Below are 23745 nucleotides of genomic sequence, written 5' to 3'. Positions count from 1 at the left end.
AACGATCATCGCACATACAACAAACAACAAACAAACAAATAGGGGTAAGCTAACCATAAACAATGATATTCATAAAAGAAATTTAGCAAATAAAACATGTCCAATAATACTCAATGTCGCATTCAAGTAACACGAAAACATTATGATCACAATCCATCCTTCGTTTGAACACACAAACCCGAAATCCAAACAATCATACTAAACCAAACATAGCATCACATTCATCTTAAATCTTCAAATATAGTGATCATAATCAAGCTTTATGGTTCGATGCGTCCCACTTAACGCAGTCAGACTGTCTTCCTTATTCCTCAAGGAATTATGAGTAAAAATGTCAATGCATCGCACACCGGCACTATACTCGCAACGAGCCGAAATAAGGTGAAACATCTACCCCCTCCCCACTGCTTCACTCAGGCGAGAGGGTACAACACTCAAACCAATCCTCTACCACTGCTTCACACAAGACAAGATAACCTTTTCCACTTCTTCACACAGGCAAAAGAGTCTTCACTGGGTTCCTAGGTACGGAAAACCTCACACAACATTTAATTCCACCAAGAGTCTCAACAAGGCAAAACACTCCCATAATGCAACCCATGAGAATTACATATTGCCAACAAAATATACACCATCACATGCATGGAAAATAAACCATAACATAAACCCATCAACTTATCAAATAATACATTCATACAATGAACCCAACGAGTGACATTCATTCAAACACAATATAACATCACAATCAAATAAGTATCCTCAAACCAATGTTTAAACTACATAACCATGCAAGCCATACAAACCAAGAAAAAATCACCAATCACATAACCTCTTTATTCACGTCACTCTCCCACTGTGAATCACAACCTTGCACACCTTCATGCCTCAAAATCCTCACTTACATCTCTCTCTCTTGCAACATAACTAATTCTTATATTTTTTATCCAATCCAACTTAACAACACATTAGGCAAATGATTTGGGATTTTATAAGTAAAACTGCAGCTTGTGTAAAACTCCAAAAATTATGTATTTATATTCAAATTAAAGATGATTGAATCAAGAATCAAATGCAACAAAAACCAGCTTAATTGAATAACTATAGAGAAAGTTATGCATCAAACAAACAACAAAGGTCAATGTTGTCAACAACCAAACTACAAGGACCTTGTGATAAAAACTCTCTCACTATAGAGCTTTGATTCAAGATCCGACCGGTCAAAGTCAAGAACTATGTGTTAAGGATAAACTGCTAAACTTTCAGCTCGATCCAACGGTTAACGAAGTAGAAATCGCCATTTATGAAAAGTGTGCAGTGTAGAAAAATGGGTAGTGCCTCAAAACGAGATAAAGAAAAGGAAAGGTGGCTGCACCAAAATAAATAGCTCATGTACAAGCAAGTGTTCAATCAATCCTTGGCCTCATTGAAATATAAAATCTTGTACTGCACCCACATCAATACACATGATATCAAAAAAAAGAAAGAGGAAAGCTAATAACTCGTCACCACATTCACGTAAATAAAAAAGGAGAGGTAGAAGAGTTAATCTCATGAAAAAAACTTGCTGCAACAGTGTGAATGAAGAGAAAACAATCACACATGCAGGCCATCAAAAAGAAGAAGGATATATCAAGTATATTCATTAAATCCTCATGCACCAATCAACAAAATAAAGAGAAGAAATAAGGTAAAGCTTCAAACAACACATAACATGCATTATAAGTATTAAAACACTTATACTCCATAAACCATAATTCCATAAATTAGATAAATAGCAACTTTAATAACTCATTTAATTAAATAAAATACAACCATCACTTAAATAATAATTATTCCATATTTAATAAATTTATAACCTAATTAAATTAAATAATTCAACAATATTAATCAAACTATAATTTTTTTTCCATGTGTTTTCTTTTAGTCTAATTTTTCCCGGGTCTTACATAAGGTAAATAGACTTGATGTAATATAAATTTATTTTTGTTATTGGAAGTGATTAATTGGGATATTGGTTTGCAAGGTTAATTTGTTATAGGAAGTCAGATTGGTTTGCAACGCATTGGTTTGAATGTATGTAATGTGGGAATGAAAATATATGCTAACCTGTTAGTATTTAAGTGCTAAGGCAGGGTATTACTTTTGCACACATGTTGTTTTGTTTGCACTAATGAGTTGAGATTGAATATGTATAGTTTTCGCACATCAAAGTTGGTAATCACTTTCATTTGATTGAGGTTAGGTAGGTTGGAAAACAAAAAATTTTGTAACCTATCAGTTGTTAAGTGGTAAGCCAATGTATTGTTTTTGCACATATGATGTCTAGTGAGCTTGCATTGTATATGTATAGTGTTCGTACATCACAATTGTTATTGAGTTTATTACTTTGATTGGTTTGAATTTATGTTAGGTGGGAAAAAATATTTCCTGTAAGAACTGTGAAAATTAATTAATTAAATAAATAAATAATTATAAATACGGGTAGTGAGAGCCTTTATGGCATTAAATTCTGATAGTTATGGTGTGGAAAAGTACTAGCTTAAGTGGTTGAGAGTACTTGATTGTATGAGAGGACTTGGGTTCGAGTCCTATGTTTGCCAATTATGTGTTGTTGTTTTATGATTTATTTTTAATAATATGTAAAAGTGTGGAATTTGAAATGTAAACTTATGTTGATTGTGTATATCATCAAATGTGAATTGGCATAATGGTTGTGCTTTGGCCTTATGAGTGGAAGGTCATGGGTTCAAACCTTGGTGGGCAAAGAATAAGCTTTATTTTTGCTAACTAATCATTGTGGTATGAATGTGAAGGGGTAAAGAAAAGTCTAGCAGAATGGGCAAACCAAGGAAAACCAATTTCAATCAAATTTTCAAGTTAAGGGAGCTGTCTCTGTGTGTTGTGTATTAATTGATGTTTGTCTTATGATTATGGATTATTGCTTCTTAATTGAATTCTGAATGGTGTCAATTTCGCATTCTATGTGTTGTGATTGTGAAATGGAGATATGAATTTGATGTTTGATTATGTATGTGGAATAGGTTGTGGGATGAGAGTTTTGGATACTTTTAGTCTTATATTCGCAATTGGTGGTATAGTGGGTTGGAATGGATGATTCTGAATGGCATTTGCCATTATAATTATATTGGTATCGATTGACTGGTTTGTGGTACAATTTTGGGCATGAATTAACATTGTTTTGGGTAAAATGCGTGTGTGACAGTGAGGGAACTCTGCAAGTCTTGCCCAAGCGAGTTTATCTCGTCTAGGCGAGAGTTGTAGAACCTCACGTCTGGTTTGGGTCGCGCTGCTCGCCCAGGCGACCTTGGTTTGGTGTTGAGCGACTTAGTCTCTCTCAGGCGAGGGACAGTTCGCCTAAGCGAGATTGCGAGGAAATTTGGGCGCTTTTGAGCGCGATATCTCGCCCAGGCGAGAAGTATTGGTGTTTTGAGTGACTCAGTCTCGCTCAGGCGAGAGACATTCGCCTGAGCGAGGTCGCGATGAGAAATGACGTTGTTTAAGTGGTTCCTCGTCTAGGCGAGGTCTGTATGTTGTTTTGGGGGAAGGTGTGACTCGCACAGGCGAGAGGATCTCGCCTAAGCTAGATAACTTGATGTTGTTGTTGTTTTAAGCTCGCTCAGGCAAGGTGAGCTAGCCTAGGCAAGGCTGAGGGCTTAGCTTGGGCGAGAGGTCCCTAGCCTAAGCGAGTTTATGCGAACTTTTATGTTTCTATGTGCTTGTGAGTGTGTTTTAGTTGTATCTCATAAGGATAGATTGTATATGCATGTGGTGTGATGTTTGGGCTTGAAGGACTAAGTCCAATAGGGGTCTGGGATGTGCTCGGTGGTTGGACACATGATGGGCATGGAACTGGTTGAGTTCCCGTCGGCTACTAATGGGTGAGGAGTCCTTAGTATGGTGATTGCATGTGTCGGGCGCACGATGGGCAAGGAACTGTGATGTTCCCGTCGGCTACTATTGGGCGAGGAGTCCATAGTATGGTGATTGCGTGCGTGCCAGGGTTCAAGTTATGAGACTTGGATGTTTATACTACATGCGAGGAGTCTGTAGGGCAGGACTATGAGCGGGATAGGCTCATAGGGTTGGACCACGAATGAGTTATTTTCGTGGGAGCACAGGGAAGTCCCAAAACCTAGTTCATGCATATGACTCATGAAGGACTATGAGGTCATGGTTGGGTGATTTGAAAAGTATGAGGATTTTAATTATGTATTTTTGGGATTGGGGAAAACATATTTATTTCATATATCTGTTTACATTTTTATTGTGCATAGCTCACCCTATCTGTGTGTGTGTGGCAATGATCGGATAATTTGTTATCCGGGAGCAGATGATGTGATAGGTGAGCTAGGAGCTGCTTAGAGACGGAAAGCATGGGCTACTTGGGATTTTGAAAGAAACTCTACTGTTTTGTTTTTGATGTAAATATTTTTATGTTGAATTTTAATATCATTTGTATATAACGATATGGTACATTCGAATTATGTATGGTACCAGTTATGTTCTTTTAAAATTTTCCCGCGTTTTTGGGAAATAGTTTATGTTCAATGCAATATTTATTGTGATTCGAATTTTATTTAATTAAAATAAGTAATATTCCTTAGGGATGTTACACAACGACGCCAAATTTGATAGAGGTCGTACCCCACCAAATTAAAACACTTAAAATGCAGTATGTGACAGTTGAACCAAGTCGTCTCCCAACGACCAATGTTCTTGTTCAAAGCTTCAATTTCCAGATGAACACAATAATAACACAGGGAGGGGGGTTTGGCAGATTCTGATTCACAACAAACTTTAATTCGCAGATAATTTTAACAATTATATGAACACGTAATGATTCCTTGATTCAATTGAAAGTCCACCAATCACAGATTACCAAATTAATTGTTCTATTCGAATTTGCTCTCATGAATCCTAAGTAATCAACTAAGCAAAAATTACCATGGATTCATTATCATTAAGCGTAACAAATTTTAGACAGTTAATACCCACAGATTTAAGCAAGCTGTGACAAATCTCATAAACATTAAGCATGAATACGAGCCATTAATGTGCACACACGAATTTGAGATTAAGCATGCATCAAATATGTGTTTATCATCTAAACACAACCTGAAATAGAGGCAATTTCGAATCAAACCCCAAAAACGACCAACAATCTCATGGTTTCATTTCAATTTCGTCAAGGAATCAATGCAATAGGGTTAGCTAGACATCAAAATGGAAGAATCAAGCACTTCAAATCTGAACCAGAACATCAAAAATCAAAAACCCTAACTTATGAATTTTGAAAACGCAATTTAAGAGCAAAAAGAGAGATTGCAAAGCTTCAATGAAATGCAAAACGGTGCTATCATATATAAATGCGAAACCGCATTAATGGGTGTTGTTCCATGTCTATAAAACCCACAAAACGAACTGCCCAAGCAAGAAAACGAATTTAAAACGTAAAACCCTCAATGGGTGCTATCAAATGTGCATAAAAACGGTAAAAATAAGCCAAACACGTGAAAAACCGCAAGGGGCTCTTGTATGGAAGCTTGGAGAGCGAAAATGGAGTTTGGATAAAGGTAGAAGATGAAGTGTGTGGCTCTTGCATCAAGGAGAAACCTAATTCTTGTGGTCCCATCACTCTGCCACTCATTATTTACAAAACTGCCATTATGAGCTGCAAAATTACAAAAATGCCACTCTAGGCCTCAAATGTTGGCACATTCACTTGATGACGTGGAAATGATGTGGAAATGATGTGGCAATGATTTGGCGACTCTCTTGAACTGAATATTAATGTCCAAGCTCCAAAATTTGCTTCACCCAAATATCTATAAATAATTAAAAACGAAAATTAGGCCAAATAATGCGAAATTAACCCAAATTTGGAAGAGTGGCCCAATAAAGCCCAACAGATGAAAACACACTAAAGATAACAATTAAGTACTGAACAACTGTCAAATGGGTACACAAGGGCTAGTGGAATGAAGGAAAATAATGACTTATCACTGACCTCTTAATTTTCAAGTGCTAAGCCTAGGTATTATTTTTCCACATATGACAAGATGTGACATTGTTGGCAAAAGCAGAAGACAAGTTAAAATGCTGAAGCAAGATTTTGATGATGATAAAGAAACCTAAAAGCCATTTGGAAGACATTATGAAGACAAGTGTTTTATGTTTAAAGTTATCTTGTAAAATGTTTAAAGTACTTACAATAGCCTAGAATCAACAGCCAGATCATAACTCTTCCATTTTTGTAAAAATTACTGGAATAATCAATTATCACCTCTAATAATTGATTATCTGCTCAAAGTTTTGTTTTCAGAAAATACACTAAAATAATCGATTATCAATAGTGATAATCGATTATCCCTATCAGTTTGAACGTGACTGTTCAATTTTTGACCTAATTTTTGAAACCCCTATTTAAGGAACATCAGAGTTACTTCCAACTTACCTTTTTGAGAAACTAGAGTGCTAGTGTTGTGACTGCAAAGAGAGTTCTCTGAGTGTTCTCAAAAGAGCTTTGAAAAACCTAGTGTTGGTAGACCGATAACTTTTCCTAGGACGGTTTTCTAGGAGATTTAGTGCTACTACTGTTGCTAGGAAAGCTAAGGTCAAGATTCTCTGTGTGATTCAGAGAAAGGTGTTCATCTCTTGTGTCTTCAAGAGAGGTGTTTTCTTTCCCTATTCTTTTGTTATCTGATTATAATATGATTTTTGTTAGTGATTGAGTTAATCTCTTTATTTGAAGAGATTAACAATTGGACGTAGGATCTTTTGATCTGAACTAGTATAAATATCCGTGTCATTTTTGCTTCTCTATATTTTTATTTTATCTACTATTGCTTTTAAAGGAATTGATATTTAAATTAATCGGTAAAATTTCGAAAAAAATTTAAAGTATTAATTTTATTACTTAAACACCCCCTCTTGGTTTTTGTCCAAACGCCAAACATTCCGCTGCACGATACCAACAAACATCAGTTGTTTACATAAGCGATACTGTAATGGTTGATAATAGTGACAGTAGTCAATGTGGTGGTGAGAAAAAACATGAGGTTAAGGTGTGATATTAAATTTATTTTATTATTGATTAATTTATATAATGACATTTCATAAGTTTTGTTCATGAATATGTGCAGACTTTAAGGCATTATTGTCGGACAAAGTACATTGCTTCCTTAAATAACAATTTATGTGCAGAACAAAGGTCCGTGATTCAAGGGACACCATTTGGATGGTGCAGCATGTTGAAAGGAAGTTTTAGTAGGAAACTTCTTAGTTGTTAATTAGTTTGTGGGTTGAAAGGAGGGGTGGGTTTTTAATAAGTAATATAGTTGTTTGTTTATCTTTATTGGATGTTTGTTTGGGACTGAGTTTAAGAGTTCATGGTGAGAGTATTAACTTAAATAACGTAAGTGTTAATGTTCACATGTTATATGATTTTCTAGCAAGATGTAGGGACGAAGTTACCTTGGAGGATTATTGTAGGCTATATATTTTATAGCGAATATCAGAGTTCCTTTGTCCAAGTCGCAAGGGAACCATTTTCCCTATTGTATTTACCATTGTGGATTACCTTAGTAGTCTTGGGAATACAATTGGGGTGGACCTGTTTATGAATACTTAGGTGGGAGCATATGCAATGCATTCATGTTCTTAATGGAGAAAGGAAAGAAGAGACACTTCCACATTGTTGGTTGTGTGTACTTGTTACAAGTAATTCGTAATGAATTGGTTTGAATTCAAATTTGTTTTGTTTGAAATAGGAAGAAATGTATTAAGTTACTTTTTTTTTGTTGAGTTATTTTAGTTATGGTCTGTTGAGCACTGCTTGATTCCAAAATGTAATATTGGAAAATCAAGGACAATGTTCCCCTGAGTATTGCAATGGATGGATATGAAAGTGGCTGAGGACAAAATAACTACTGCTTTGAATAAGAACAAGGTATGAAAGTTGACTTTGTATGATTAGTTAGTTGTAGTTATTGATTTGAATTTTTCAAGTAATTTTTTGGTGTAATGTTTCAAGTTGTCATGGATGTTGGTGTATCAAACTTTGAGCTTTCTCATCGTTTTGTGAAGGAAGCTTTTGATAAATATGGTATAGGATTTGAGGACGACAAAGAAGACAAGGAACATTTAAGTATAGAAATAGATAAACAAGAAGCAGATATTTTGGAACTACGGAAGGCAATGGCAGAGTTTAAAGCAATAATGAATGATACGTGGAATAACAATTTCAAACAGGAGGTTCTAGCATAACCATATGAAAATGGGGGATAGGAAGACTTTCATGAATATGGGCAGCATGACAGGTTTGAATTTGTTGAAAGTACTCCTCAGCAGCAATAGGGCCAAGAGGTTGGTGGGCACCTTGATAAGGAGGAAGCTGAAAGCACTAATTTGTACTACTGATTGAAGGAAGAACCTAGGAAGCGATACAAACTCTGTTTATGACTTACAGGAGGAGGAAGTGGGTTACTTAGAAGTTGTTGCATGTTTGTAGTGATGTTAGAATTTAGTTTCATTTTATGTATACAGTGCGATACATTTCTGCTTCCCTTTTTTATATAAGTTGTTGATTAATTATGAAGTTATAAAAGTGATGTTTGGAACACCAATTTTGTTATTATTGTTAATTGGTTAACCAACCTTACTATTTGCTTGTTATTTTTGTATTTTATTGAAGTAAGTTGAATGGATTGGAATGATTTAGTTTTATTCTCATTTTATGTTGAAGTGCGCATCTTATAAATGGTGCCTAGATTGAAGGGCTTAAAAAGATTCACAATGAGTAATGTTAAATTCCGCTGTCATGTATTTGGTAAGCCATGGGTTATAAGTGTTAAGCAATGAGTTAAGTTGTGCTAAGCCATGTCAAATGTTTTGTACAGAACCTCTGGCATATTTCACTTTCTTTAGAATATAGGAAATATTTATAATATAGCAAATAAGTGAAGTAATTGAAAGTAGTCATAATTTGTGTTATATACTATTAAATTCCAGTGCATAGTTGATGTGCTAACTCATGGCTTCATAAGTGCTAAGCAGTAGTACTTGGTTTTCACTTACGTTTATCTTGGGAGGAGGCCTTAAATATTCAAGGTTGTCCATCATGGAATATACTCAAGTCAAATATACCCATGCGTATGTTTGTTCTTCATTCAATTTGTAAGTGCAAAGCAATGACATATCTACTGCTAACCCAAGTTAATTGTTTTTAACAAAACATTTTCCATTATTAATTTTCTTTATAAATAATACTTTCAAGAGTCCGCTTGATGCCATGAAGAATATTTATAATTTTGTAAGTTTGTGACCTTACTGGAAGTAGTCATAATTTCTGCTGGAAATACTAATTTTGTCATATATACTCTTAAATTGCAGTGTACACTTTATTCGCTAACTTGTGGTTGCATAAGTGCGAATTTGTGTGACTTGTTTTTCATTCATATCCATATTCAAGTTAAAATAATAAAGGACAAAAACTAACCTTTGGCCTTTTATTTTAAATTGTTTGACGTCGCAATGGTGAAATAAGAATTTTTTTTCTCTTACCAAGATGGACTTACCTTTTGTCAGCACTTTCCCCATTACGAATGCACTCCTCTTTAACCATGTACTTTGAATAGATGTCATCACATTTGCAAGTCTTCATATTTCATTTAATCTTACTCCTTAGCTCTTGTTGAACTTCAGCAAGCTTTGCATGAGTGTATTCTTCTTGGAACTGCCTTTCAATAAATGATTGAGTGGCACAAGGTAGGGTGGTATTTAACGAACCAAAGTCGGGTTCAATTTCCTTCTCGACCTTGGATCATAGAGCATTGTCATATTGGACGACAAATTGTTTGAGTGTTGTGGTAGAATTAATGAAATCATCAAAGAAGACATTTATACCCTCACTTCTCTGAGTGGTGGACATACCAGCCCAAAATTGTGACTTCAAATAATAAGGAACTCATCTACTTCTTTCCTTGTAAAGCATTGAAAGCCATTCGTTATTTTGTAAGGAAAACTTGGATATGAATTATTCCCAACCTACCTCAAAATCAATAGTGGAGGTGGACTCGTAAACCAATTGTTTCAAACCATGCTTTATGGTCTTGTAGGTTGTCAATCCACCTAATTTTTTTTGGACTTTCTTCATGATGTGCCACAAACACAACTGATGTTTGGTGTTGTGAAATACAAGAAGCAATAGCATTTTTCATTGCTTTGCATTGGTCAGTTATGATCCCATCCGGTGCCCTGTTCCCCATGCACCACAACAAACATTGAAAGAGTCATGTAAAAGTTGAAGTATCTTCTAAAGACAACAGTCCACAACCTAGTAGAATTGATTGCCCATGATGGTTAACACCAACAAATGGTGCGAAACGCATGTCGTATTTGTTGGTTAGGTATGTAGTATCAAATGAGACAACATCACCAAAATCCACTTAGGTAGCTCTACTCCTTGCATCTGCTCAAAAAACATTAATGATTATATTTTTTGCGTTAATGTCAATTTCATAATAGAAGTAATTATTCAACTTTCTCATTATTGATAAATGTTGCATCAAAGCCTGGCCATCTCCTCCTTCCCAAAGGCACGTCTTTGTTGCCCGATGTAGTTCCTTGTGTCTCGCTTGACGAAATCTAAGTTCTCAAAACCTCCTACATGGCCTACCAAGGACTTAAAAGTCTTGTTCAAATGTACACCGGCCTGGTCATTAATATATAGGGTTTGCTTGGCTTGTAAATTCAACCTTCTATTTCTACGTATTAACCTTGATTTTGTAGGACTAATGTCATGATTGTGTTTATGAACCATAGCGCTTACTATCCATGCTTGTGGTTTTCTCACCATTGTTAAGGATACTGGACATTGTCTTCTTTGGGTAGGGTGGGTCTTCAATTTGGGTGGGATTTGGGACACATACTTACCTTCCCTTGAGCAAACTAATTTCAGGTAACACAAGTGGTCATCATCATCCTTTTTTGAGGTGTGAATTCGCACCCCAAAACCACATTTGACAACATGTTTCTTGTAGAAACTCTTAATGTCTTTTGTAGTCTCAAATTGCATTACAACTATGGGCAAAGCACCATCCTCAGTGTGGTTAATCAATTCAGCAAAACCAAAGGTATCCTCCCCATATGATGTACCTAGACCACAATCTTCATCAAGTAAAGTAATGTCATCCAAGCATATAAGGTCATCTCGTTCCCCATTTTGCATCTACGGATGAGATTAAAATCAGAATGAGTTAATTTTATCCACACATTCAACATCACTATGGTCATTCAATGAGTTAAATCATTTTTTTTAATTTAGAACAATGTTTCTAATTCATTTGAGAGTAAGGAGTGGATTTGAAAAAAATAAATATGACTTTATACCAATTACTTTCATAAAGTGTAACGTAGCTGGAAGACATTAAACATAGAAAAACGCACCATTACAATGGGTGGAAGGTGGTTGTTGGTCAAAGAAAATGATGTTATTTACTACTTCTTGAACCTCTTCAATGCATCCAAAAACTCAACAGTTGTTATGCGTTGAATATTAATGGCAGATTTCATTTGCTTTAACTTGTTTTAAAGGGGTTTGATGAGTGTGTGCTTTTGCCCTCATTTAATGTTTAATTCTGGGTATTTTAATTGAATTTGTGTGCTCAAAGATTGATTTAATTGGGATTTCCTATAATTGGGTTTATTGAGCATCAGATACAAAAACATGTTAAAAATAGCTTTTTAGTTGCATAAATGTTCTTTGGATATTTTGAGGTGTGTTAGTGCAGTTGTAGCTAAGTTGAGCTTATGGAGGTGTGGAAATAAATTGCTTAAAGCTTCATGACACCTTAAAAATAAATCCAAGAATAGGAAATTATAAAAATCACAAAAATCCAAGCCAAGCATTCCAAGAAGCTCAGCACGTCGGAATTGAGGAACCCTTAGGGAGGCCTAATTTCTTTCTCTCTCTTTTCTTCTCTATTCTTCTCTCTTTATTTTGCATTCATGGAGTTCTAAACTTCTTGGGTTGATTCCATTGTAATTTCTTAATTGGATTCTGATGTTAGATCAATTAATTTCTTTGTTCTTTTTATTATTGTTGAGGTTTTCATTCATCTATGTCTTTTATCTTTAAATCACGTAAGAAGTAATGATTTTAAATCTATATGCATGTTGGTCATATGAGTCCAAGGGTTTTTAAATTGAATTGAGACTTTACTTTGATTTTATTTAGAAACTTTCATATGATTAAATGAGTTTTTACCAATAATTGAGACTTTACTTTGGTTAAAGGTATTTACTCTAACTACAATTAATTGAGACTTTACTTTGATTAATTAAGCTTTTTATTTGGTGAGGAGATAAAAGAATAGACATGATTAGGCATAGTAAATTTGATTAAGATTGTACTTTGGTTGAATTTACTGTGGATAATCTAAAATTTCTCACTTTTAATTGAGACTGTACTTTGGTTAAAAGTGAGAACGCCAACAAATTAATTGAGACTTTACATTGATTAATTTGTAAATCTATAACAATAATTAATTGAGCAATAATCTTTAGATAACCGATGATGAATCTATTTTGAAAAAGCAATGGAATCAATCTATTTTCTTTACTATTTTTTTATTTCTTTTTATCTTTTAAATTTTATTTCTATCTTTGTTTATCTTAATCCCCTATATTTTTTATTTTATTTGACTAACTCATTTGTATAGTTTTATAAGAACTAATTTGTTAAAATTAATTCCATGTTCGTTGGGAGACGACTTAGGGTTACTTTCCCTTTCTATTTTCTTGACTACTATCTTAGCAATACTGAAGTTGCTATAGTTTAGTAGTATTAATTTGATCGCGTCAACGACAGCGTTATCAGGGTTTAATTATTTTTACTTATTTTGTGCAACCTGAAAAGTAAGACAGTGACCTTCCATGCAATGAATGCAATTTAATGTTGATGGTTGACAGGACAACTGTGAGAGAGTGGCTTGTAGAAAACGTAGAAAAGCAATGTAACAAGATGGACTATAAAGACGGAAAAGTCACGTCAATTAAATTATCACTTTTAAAGGGTAGTTTTGTCAACACTTCAAATAAGACCCATTGAATGGGTCTCCTTCCTCATAATTTTATTCTTGTGGGTATCTACAGTAGAGAAAATGGAACCATGGCAGGCTCTGGAAGTAGATGTATTCAACTTGCACACATTCATGCGACGGTGCAATGAAACTATGTCTTTTATCCTTGGTCCAGTAGGAAATTTTCATGCTGTGATGATGAACCGTGAGGCAGAGTGAGGGTAGTCAACACAACAATTTATGGAGGACATCGCTGCAACAACATTTGCTCATGATTTGGGAACAAATGCTTCGAAATGGGCCACCATGTACATAAAACACCATGATAAAATATTAGTGGATGAACTTGTTGTAGATATATACATAATGAACCTCTTTTTTTTCATCAGTGCAAAGAACTGAATGGCGTAACTAATACCAAATGCAAATTTGGTGGAAGAGGGTCACATGAAAAAGGTTACTCTTTTTGACAGATTGCCCTTTGTGGCCTGTGTTGTGAAGGAGTGTAAGCCAAATGGGTTGGGTAATCTGCTTATGATTGTTAAGATTGTTGATCTTATATTATGTTGTTAATGTCCTCAATTTGTCCCCAAATAACATGCTAAATACAGATTATAATGCTCGTAAAATTTTATATCAGGACCAAAAACATACTGCCCAGGCCAACGTCCACAAAAAAGCAGTTTCACATCCTTAATGTGGTCCACTAATTGGTGTTGGGGTTGTCATATAACTGAAAGAAGTGGTCATATTCAAGCCCAAGCCAGATAAGTTGTACACAAAAATCACACAAAGGAATATTGTTAAGATCTGATATTTTATAATTTATTCATTATTTTGTGTGCTGTCCAAAAACATATTTAATGTGATAAGTTATCATGAAATGCATAGGTCGTCAACCATGACATCAGTAGTCCAAAAATTGAAGAGGTACAACCTTGACATACTATGGAGGGACAAAAGGAACAAACCCAAGACTGTGTTCAAGCCAATTTGAACCCCAATGAACAAGTACTTGTAGACAGTGATGTACACATGAATGTTCAAACAAATCTGGAAAAGAATGTGGATGCAAATGGGGAGCACCTAGATGAAATCCTTCTAGAGACAATAGAGGATATCAGTGATGATGAGCAATTGACCTACATTAGCATTGATGACAAAATTACTTATGACATGATTAAATCAAATCATTAGTTTCCTCTTTGCAAAATGTACTTATGCCACTATAAACAAGCATACTTTTGCCATTGTACTTTTTGTCAGTTTCCTAATGCTCCAGATATTTAAGTACCCTAATACCATAGTCAAATTGTACATCAAAACCAAATTTAATGAAATGAAATATGACAATAGTCATCATGTCTTACATGCCTTACTACTTTCAATTGACACCGACAAAAGCTTACAAGTTAGGTTGTTGTGGCAAGTCTTCAATGATTAATTCGAAACTTGGTTTCTCTTTGGATAGGGGAGACATAGCATAGAAAACAAATGCTCCAAATTATGGGCCTTTAAACAAACCAAGTAACATGTCATATTACTTTATAGCCAAAAGAAATAAAAAATCATTTCTGCATATTAAAGAACATCACACTACTTCTAATATGATTATCAATTTGTTTTCTCCTAGGACATTGTGTCCTAGGGAGTCAAGAACATACAATTTTCTTGTTTCCCAATTAAGGGCATAACACCACTAATGGTTATCATGAAGCACATATGCCATTAACTGAAACAAGTTAAGTAAAATAATTGAAACACATAAACTGACTATAGCCACAACAGACAACATTGACAATACTAACAAATTTTGTCGTGAAGACATCATTTATAGAAAGAAGTCTATGCACAAATAACTCATTGTAGTTTGTTAAAGACCAAACGCATTTGTTAACCTTCCGCTTTGAACAATCACGAATGACCTTATCATGCATAAAATATGAATACAATTAACTTTGGCAAACAAATTAAAATTGTTTATAAATAAAGCAGTACATGTTTCACTACTGGTCAGTATCTGCTCATTTATCTCAACAAATACACATCTTTCATGTGAAAAAGATGATATTAAAGTCATCAAAATAACACCGACAATAATGAAAAAAGACAATTCCCATTACCTTTTCACTTTTGAAGTTATAACTTGGTACAAAAATAACTTCTCCATGTAAGGACCAACTACTTCAGTAGGAGGATTATTTAGTTTGACGTAACACTACGCCAAATTTGGCAATAGACAGCGTTTTTTTTCTTAATAGATAGCACTTTTTAGGCGCTATCTATTGGAGCGGTATCTATTAATAGACAGCGCTTTTTTACAAGCGCTGTCTAATGACACTTGATAGATAGCGCTTATCTAAACAAGCGGTATCTATATATTTTTTAATAGATAGCACTTTCTTTAGAAAATGTTGTCTATCAAAGCTCTCATAGACAACACTTGACTGAATAAGCGCTGTCTATCAAAGCTCTCATACACAACACTTGACTGAATAATGTCTATAAAAGCTCTCATAGACAACACTTGACTGAATAAGCGCTGTCTATGAGAAATAGGTAGCGCTTTTTCAATTCATTAGTAGATAGCGCTTGTTCAAATAAACATTGTCTATTTTTCATTAATGGATAACACTTTTTCAATTCATCAATAGATAACATTTTTTAAAACAAGCGATGTGTATTGGTTTGATTATTGTTTATTATAATTTATTTAATTTTTTATTCATTCTATTCTTCGACTCACATGCATGTATAAAGACTTCGAATGAAATCAAGCAAAACTGAAATGAAAGGGCATTGAAATTCTTACATAGTTACACAAAAAAACTTAATGATGTTTATATATTTTTAAAAAAGTATAATATTACATGAAAGAAATTAGCAAAAAAAACTAATATTTGTAGTACTCATCCATCATGTTCCATATTTGCTAGACTGTGGGGCCAAAACACTTTAGACAAAACATTATTCCTAACCTTCCCTATTTTGTTATATAAGGAATTATACAACTAACCTATAAACATTTACTAATGAGATAAAAACACCAATCTTCCCTGACTTCAATGATTTGATTGTCAGAATATTGTTGACATCTGCAACTAGGAAAATACTACAACAAAGAAAAATAAAACAAAATTAGTCAATCAAAATCCTACTACAAATGAATAATACATATAATTAAGATAACTTACATCTATTGGAATTGTCCCTCCTTCACAATATGTGACAATTTCCTTCATATATCGACAAATGTAATACCCACAATCATGGCCGTTGGATTGTTTTGGACACTAGAAAACATCAATACAATTGGTATTAACCTTCAAATAAAACAACATCATTTGATCTTCAAATGCACAATTGTAATCTACCTTAATTGGTGTCCATTTGATATTGCTTAACTTAGACTTTGAAACCATAGACCCTCTTTGAGCTCGGTAGGTTTGTATAACCCTTGTTAATAATAAAAATGAAGCATACATAAGTAAAAAAATATATATACAAAAAGTATACATATATATATATATATATATATATATATGTGAATCACATTAAGAAGATTCTTACATGTCAAACAACTTCTTCAAATCTTGCCTCATATTAATGTCTTTCGCCAATGGGTCAAGATAATAAATTATCTCCATTTTAAGATTGATTCCGAGCAAGACCCAATGTTGGCTAAAATTGAAAATGCATCAACAAAATTAGATTTTGTGCATCTAACTTTGAAAATAATACATTATTGATAAAGTTAGGAAAAAAAGTATTACCCTGTATTGATAGGAGCAAGAACAAACTTATTAATCACCCCATTGTCAAGAAATATACTCACTATTTTTTGCATTCTCTCTTTCATTGGTAGTTCATGTGTTGTTATTTGGGGTGATAAAAAGAAGAACCCCTTATGATTTGGCTTAATGAAATTTTGATATAGGTACCTTACAAAAGAAAGATATAAGAATTAAAAGTTAGTAAAATCATAAAAGCTACTCACCAAAGATTAAAGTCAATTATAAAAAAGTAGTATATTGTACCCGATATATATAGAAATTGTAGTTGCACCAAGCCATGCATAGTCAATAATTTCTCCAATAATTTCTGCATTAATGATTTCTTTATGTTCATCAAAACCAAATATGTCTTTCTCTATTTCTATTGGGGAAAGTGACTCTGTAGGCTTTAATTTCATATATGAAAGAGGTAGTTGCACCATTGAGGAAGATTGGGATGAATCACTTTACGAGGAATATGTTGAACAGTCATTTTTCCTTGACATTTTCTTTTAGGTGCGACAGATTCATTCGTATTATTAATCTTTTTCTTTTTAGATAGAGTGGAATCCTAAAACATCATCAATTAAACAAAATTAGGTGATAGATAAATATTTTCATAAATAATTATGAATTAATAAGGTTTGACAAGCATACCGCATCAACAACCTGTAAAAGATTGATTGGCCATGCCACAAATGTACCTATTGCTTGTCCTATTGTCATTATCTCGTCATCAGCATTAGGTATAGGCAAGGATACATTTGGCTCCACAGCAATATCTACACTAACTTTAACATGACCATTAGGTAGAGATCTACCATGTAGTGTATCACCTTTAACATTATGCAATTTCCCATGGGTAACCAAGCAAAGTAATGGTGATGATACAAACAATTTACAACTTGAGACCCCCTACATTATAAAATATAACTATAAGATATAATGTTTAAAGTGACCAAATGTAGAGAGCTATTACAAATTTAACGTAAGCAAGTTACGCTAATGTAGAAAAGTTAGTTACCTCGGGAAAACTATTTGATGAAATTGTGCAACTCCCTTGGCCACTATTGACACCAATATCAGGTTCTTCTATGTTATTAGATGTGTCCTTCTTTCGAAGTGAATTAATCTCATTCTCCATCCGTGCCATTCTTTCAGCCATGTCTTTCATTTGAGTAGTCAATGCATCATGGTCTTGTTGTGTATAACGCTTTTTGGGCGGAAAATAATCTTTGTGACTGACTCCAAATCCTGTTGCTCTAACACGACCTGGATACTCTGGGACACATAATGCTTGAGCAAGAATGTCTGAGCGAGCATTACTCATCTCTTCTGACTGTATAGTTTGTGACAATATTACCTACAATAAACAATAATCAAACATATCACACTTATTCTCATATCAAACACAGACAAATATTATATGAAAAGATATTACTTACACATTTGTTCCAAACTTGCTGAACATCTTCATTTTCAATTTCCCCAGCCTTATTCACACGAGCATGCTTCCATAATTCTTGACGGGGAATATTACTAACATTTGATCCCAATTCCTTTATCTAAGTTTTGGGAAATATAATCAACCTAGTTACAAATCATATAAGCAAGTTGTGTATTGTTTATTTATTGATATATTGACTTACCATTTCTTGTTCTATGCGTGCATACCCCTTACGTGAACCTCTATAAGGGTACTTAGAGTGTGATGCTCTTTCCTTATTTTTTAAGCTCTTTTCCTATATAGAAAGATTGTAAATGTAATCTTATCTACATGAATCAAAGGATAAATACATTGCATTTGGATATTATAGATTACCTGGAAACTTGTATCCATACGTTTTGCAACAAAGTCTTTCCAAACATCCTCACTAATCATTGATGCATACTTCTCAGAGGCTCAGTAGGAGGATTCTCTATGTAATTTCCATTCTCATCCTTTAGATAAGTGTTGGCCAAGTTAGTTCTAAAAGTCCTAAGCAACTTACCTGCCTCCTTTAATACATAATTCTTACGACATGTATCAACATTAAAAGTTAACTGTAAAAGAAAAAAAATTAGCATAAAGAAGTTTGGGCAACCATAACACATACTTTAAAATAAGTAAGGATAATATATTTTACTTGTATATCATTCCAAATAATGTCCTTATAGGAACTCAAAGCCAAGTCTTTCCAATTATCACATGTTATAGGAACATTAGAACGGACAATGGATCCAAGATAACTAATGAAGTTTGTGCCACCAGGTTCAATTGGTTGACCTCTTGCATTCCATGAAACCTAATATCATGAATAAGCACATATTATTTTTCTGGAAAGTAAAAGATATTAAAGGATCAAATAGATACATTACATCTAATTTTCTTCCTTCACTTCTAGCTCGAATAATTTTCTTCATAATCACAACACCTTTCTTCCATTTTGCTTCCTCAAGAGGAAGATTATTATCTTCACTATGAGATGTCATTTACCTATAACAAAAGAGATTAAAAAAAAGGTTAGCATCGGTAAAAAGGGAAAGACATAAAAATATAAAGTTATAAATGTAACATACGAAAGAAAAAAACACGTGTAAACCAACCTTTTCTTTTTTGTAGTCAACTTTAAATGATTAGGTTTCTTATTGATACAAAATGATGGATTTATCCAAATCCCTTCCTCATGGTCATCTCTCCTATACAAGATATCATCTGTTATTGGATCATCATCATATGATATGTCATATAAAGGATCATCCTCAATATTTGTATTTTCGTCCTCTATATCTTCATTGTGATGCTCATTTATTTTATTGGATAATAAAACAATTGACCAATTGACATCTACAGGATCAGTGACATAAAATATTTGTTGCGCTTGTGATGCTAAAATAAATGGCTCATCCTTGTACCCCACTTTATTAAAATTCACAAGCATAAACCCTGCCTCATCTTGTCGAACTCCGTTATTGTTATCAACCCACTTGCAACCAAATATGGGAATTTGAAATGTTTTGTAATCCAACTCCCATATGTGTTCAATTACCCCAAAATACGACATATTTGCATATATAGGACTTCTATCCTTAGCACTTGAGATATGCATAGATTCAGCCACCAAAGTGACACCACTATTTTGCATAGTGCTTTGATTATCTCGTTCTTTAGTACAAAATGTATACCCATTAATCATATAAGCACTGTAAGAGAAGACTTGAAAAGTTGGACCAGTTGCTAACCATCTCAATCTGTCAGAAATATTAGAGGAGTTCACATTTAACTCTGCATAAATGTGGCTTTTTAGCCATTGTATAAAAGTTGCATTGTGTTCTCTACTTATCCAACTGTCAGTCCTAGTTGGATTTAATCTTTTTAGCATGGCTTTGTGTCTCTCAATATATGGTTCAACTTCTTCGTCATTGTGTAGAATATACAGTTGAGCTTGTTCCCAATCTTTCCTCGATATGGTCATTATAGTCTTTCCAGTAATCCCCTCTCTGAGGTTCTTGCTAAGTGTCGAGACTTTGGAAGTCCTATTGAGTCAACATTAGAGAGGTAATCAGTACAGAACTCAATAGCTTCTTCAAGTATATATCGTTCCACTATACATCCTTCTGGTCGACTTCGATTTTTCACATAACCCTTCAATATCTTCATATAACGCTCCATTGGGTACATCCATCTCATATATGCTGGCCCACAATATTGTGTCTCTTTAACTAAATGAATGGTAAGATGAACCATTATGTCAAAGAAAGAAGGTGGGAAAAACATTTCAAGCTCACACAAAGTTACAATAATTTCTCTTTCTAGTGCTTGCAATTTTCCAGTGTCAATCACTTTGCTACAAATGGCTCTAAAGAAATAACATAGTTTAGTTATGGTCCATCTTACCTTTTTAGGTAAAATGGAACGTATGCCTATCGGTAGCAAATGCTCCATGAGAATATGACAGTCATGAGACTTCAACCCTTTTAGTTTTAGATCTTTCATAGATACTAGGTTTCTGATGTTTGATGAGTAACCCTCTGGAACTTTAACTCCTTGCAAAAACTTACAAAACACAAATTTCTCCTTTCTAGATAGAGTATAAGCTGCTGGTGGTAGATATTGACGTTTACCTTTCTTTATTGGTGCTAATTCTGTTCTAATTCCCATATCAAGTAGGTCCAACCTTGCATTGATGCCATCCTTAGACTTTCCAGGACATTCAACAATGTACCTATCACACTATCAAATACATTTTTCTCAATATGCATAACATCAAGGAAATGTCTAACATACAAGGATTTCCAATATGGCAACTCAAAAAAGATTGACTTTTTCTTCCACCCAAATGTGACTAGATCTGCTGCAAAAGTTTTACCAAATTTGTTGTTTATATTCTTTACTTTATGAAAAACTTTATCACCAAACAACAATTCTGGAGGTCTACGTTCTTCTATTCTTCCATTAAACGCTTTTCTCCACCCTCGATAACGATGTTTTGAAGGTAAGAATCTGCGATGACCAAGAAAAACATTTTTCTTACCATGTTCCAATCGCACCCAATCTGTATTATCTTCACATATAGGGCATGCACACTTCCCTTTGATACTATATCCAGATAGATTACCGTATGCTGGAAAATCATTAATTGTGCCAAACAACATTGCTCTTAGCTGGAAACTTTCTTCCATATAGCCATCATACACCACTACACCTTCGTTCCACATATCCTTCAAGTCTTCAATCAAAGGTGCCAAGTATATGTCTATGTCATTCCCGGGTTGTTTTGGACCTGGAATTAACATGGACAACATCATGAACTTCCTTTTCATGCATAGCCATGGAGGTAGGTTATATATAATCATAACCACAGGCCACGTGCTGTGCGAGTTGCTTTGCATACCATGCGATTTATTCCATCAGTAGACAAAGCAAGACGTAGGTTTCTTGGTTCTTTTCCAAAATTGGGTAATCATGGTCAACTTTTGCCCATTGAGGAGAATCAGCAGGGTGTCGAAGCTTTCCATCACATATCCTTTCATCTGCATGCCATCTTAAGCTCTTTGCATCTTGTGCATTATGATACATGCGCCTAAATCTTGGTATTATAGGAAAATACCATACCACTTTCATCGGTGCTGAATTTTTCTTGTAACGTAATGCTCTACATTTAGGACATTTATCCAATGGTGCATATTCATTTCGAAAAAGAATGCAATCATTTGGACAAGCATGAATCTTCTCGTAGCTCATACCAATAGAGCTTAACATTTTTTTAGCCTCATACATTCGACAAGGAAGTACATTATCTTGTGGTAGCATATCTTTCAAAAGTGATAGTAATTCAGTAAAGCTCTTATCAGACCATCCATTTCCTGCTTTCAAATTGAATAATTTTAACACGCTGATAGTCTTGTGAAACTAGTACAACCATTATACAATGGTGTTTTTGCATCCATTGTCAACCTGTCAAACATTTGAGGACAATCTCGCATATCCTCTTCAATAATGTTTGCAATCTCCTCAACTTGGTCAAAGTCATATGTTGTGTCAGTCTCTTGTGGTGCATAACTTGTGCTATCATGCCCATTATGTGCTATATCATTTTTTTGATTTTCACCATGTTTGGTCCAACATGAATAACTTTTATCAATTCCGTTGCATACTAAATGTGCTTCTAACTCATCTGCGTTCACTACCCTTGAATGACAACACTTCAAGCAAGGACAAATAATTCTACTAGGGTTTTTTGCATGCTCAACTGCAAATCTACGAAACTCTTTCACCCCATCTTCATATTCTTTTGATAATCGACTAGCAAACATCCATTTCCGATCCATATTTTCTTTGAGCTATCATGTAGTTACTATAATATTAGCTATATAGAAGTCAAGATACAATATAATAATAATAAGATTCTTATTCCTAATCTAATAATTTTAATTTCTAAAACATAAAGCTAAGGAAAATTCACATGCATACATATATTCTTCAAACTAACACCATTTCCAATAAGAAACTATAAAATAATATTCATGTTACCTCAACCAATTACATGGGCTTATTAATGATAATCCACCATCCAATTTTAGCATGCCAGAAGTTCTAGATAAGCCATTTGAGGTGCTTGTTTCTGTACCCAGTTAGTTAGTTGATCTTATGATTCCCAGATAGCAACTCCACGTCATTCATTAAGAATAACCTAACTCTGTTGTGTTTCATTCAGAGAAAAAAAAGAAACAATAGAAATAAGTTGATTGAAGTCAAATAGACAAGAAATAAACAATAACAGTATTTGTTTGTGTACACACAAACAAGTCCATCATTTGTATTTGTATCCCCATATTTTAAATGCTTTTTTATATATATTTCATGCACATTGTTGTGACTGTGAGAATTAAGGAAAATAGAAAGAGGTAAATTAATGTTAAGGAAATTGGGTAGGACTAATATAAATTTTGAAGTAGTAGACTTAAACAAGGATAGATATATATGTATATGCAACAAAGTTTTTTCTGCATAAGTACATCTAGTGCTACAGTGCGAAGAAATGACAATAAAGAGTTCTACTTTCTAAGATCCTGTTAATGAGAATGAAAATACAATTTAGATGGGAAGATTTATTTCATTGACTGGTTTCTACCTATATCCGAAGGCAAGGTGATGCAGGTCCAATAATTATAAATCAGGAAGGGGATGGTCATATGTGAAGCCATATTGTTTGATACAGAGCTTAACAAGGTAAGTTATGGGTCAACGGGGGAGAAATTCTATATATTTTCACTCTCTTATTTTTCAATTCATTTTATATATTTTTACTCTCTTATTTTTCAATTCATTTTATATATTTTCACTCTCTTATTTTTCAATTCATTTTATATTTCTCTGCCCCCGGATTGTG

At 34.0% G+C, this 23745-nt stretch overlaps 2 protein-coding genes across 2 annotated transcripts; both read right to left on the bottom strand.

Moving 5' to 3' along the window:
- Positions 1–16078: 16078 nt before the first annotated feature.
- LOC114172720 lies at positions 16079–16745 on the bottom strand. Its single transcript, XM_028057049.1, has 4 exons — positions 16671–16745; positions 16475–16556; positions 16295–16393; positions 16079–16212 (listed from the first exon to the last, which is right to left on the bottom strand). Exons 1-4 carry the CDS (start codon positions 16700–16702, stop codon positions 16117–16119), a joined length of 309 nt encoding a protein of 102 aa, XP_027912850.1. The 5' UTR covers positions 16703–16745; the 3' UTR covers positions 16079–16116.
- A 3582-nt stretch (positions 16746–20327) lies between these two features.
- Positions 20328–22684, bottom strand: LOC114172721. The gene is made up of 4 exons (XM_028057050.1): positions 22276–22684; positions 21773–22219; positions 21141–21636; positions 20328–21078 (listed from the first exon to the last, which is right to left on the bottom strand). Exons 1-4 carry the CDS (start codon positions 22682–22684, stop codon positions 20328–20330), a joined length of 2103 nt encoding a protein of 700 aa, XP_027912851.1.
- Positions 22685–23745: the final 1061 nt, after the last annotated feature.

Source organism: Vigna unguiculata, unplaced genomic scaffold, assembly GCF_004118075.2.
Source record: "Vigna unguiculata cultivar IT97K-499-35 unplaced genomic scaffold, ASM411807v1 contig_691, whole genome shotgun sequence".
Lineage (NCBI taxonomy): Eukaryota > Viridiplantae > Streptophyta > Magnoliopsida > Fabales > Fabaceae > Vigna > Vigna unguiculata.
Note: the sequence above shows the minus strand (reverse complement) of the source record. Positions and strands in the feature narration are given on the sequence as shown.

Coding starts and splice junctions, on each gene's coding strand:
- LOC114172720 (XM_028057049.1), bottom strand. CDS start 16,702: ATGAGGCAAGATTTGAAGAAGTTGTTTGACAT. Junction 16,557..16,670: donor TTGAAGAAGTTGTTTGACAT/GTAAGAATCTTC, acceptor ATTATTAACAAG/GGTTATACAAACCTACCGAG. Junction 16,394..16,474: donor TCAAATGGACACCAATTAAG/GTAGATTACAAT, acceptor GATGTTTTCTAG/TGTCCAAAACAATCCAACGG.
- LOC114172721 (XM_028057050.1), bottom strand. CDS start 22,684: ATGGATCGGAAATGGATGTTTGCTAGTCGATTATCAAAAGAATATGAA. Junction 22,220..22,275: donor AAAAACACCATTGTATAATG/GTTGTACTAGTT, acceptor ATTTGAAAGCAG/GAAATGGATGGTCTGATAAG. Junction 21,637..21,772: donor AGAAACCTACGTCTTGCTTT/GTCTACTGATGG, acceptor TGTTAATTCCAG/GTCCAAAACAACCCGGGAAT.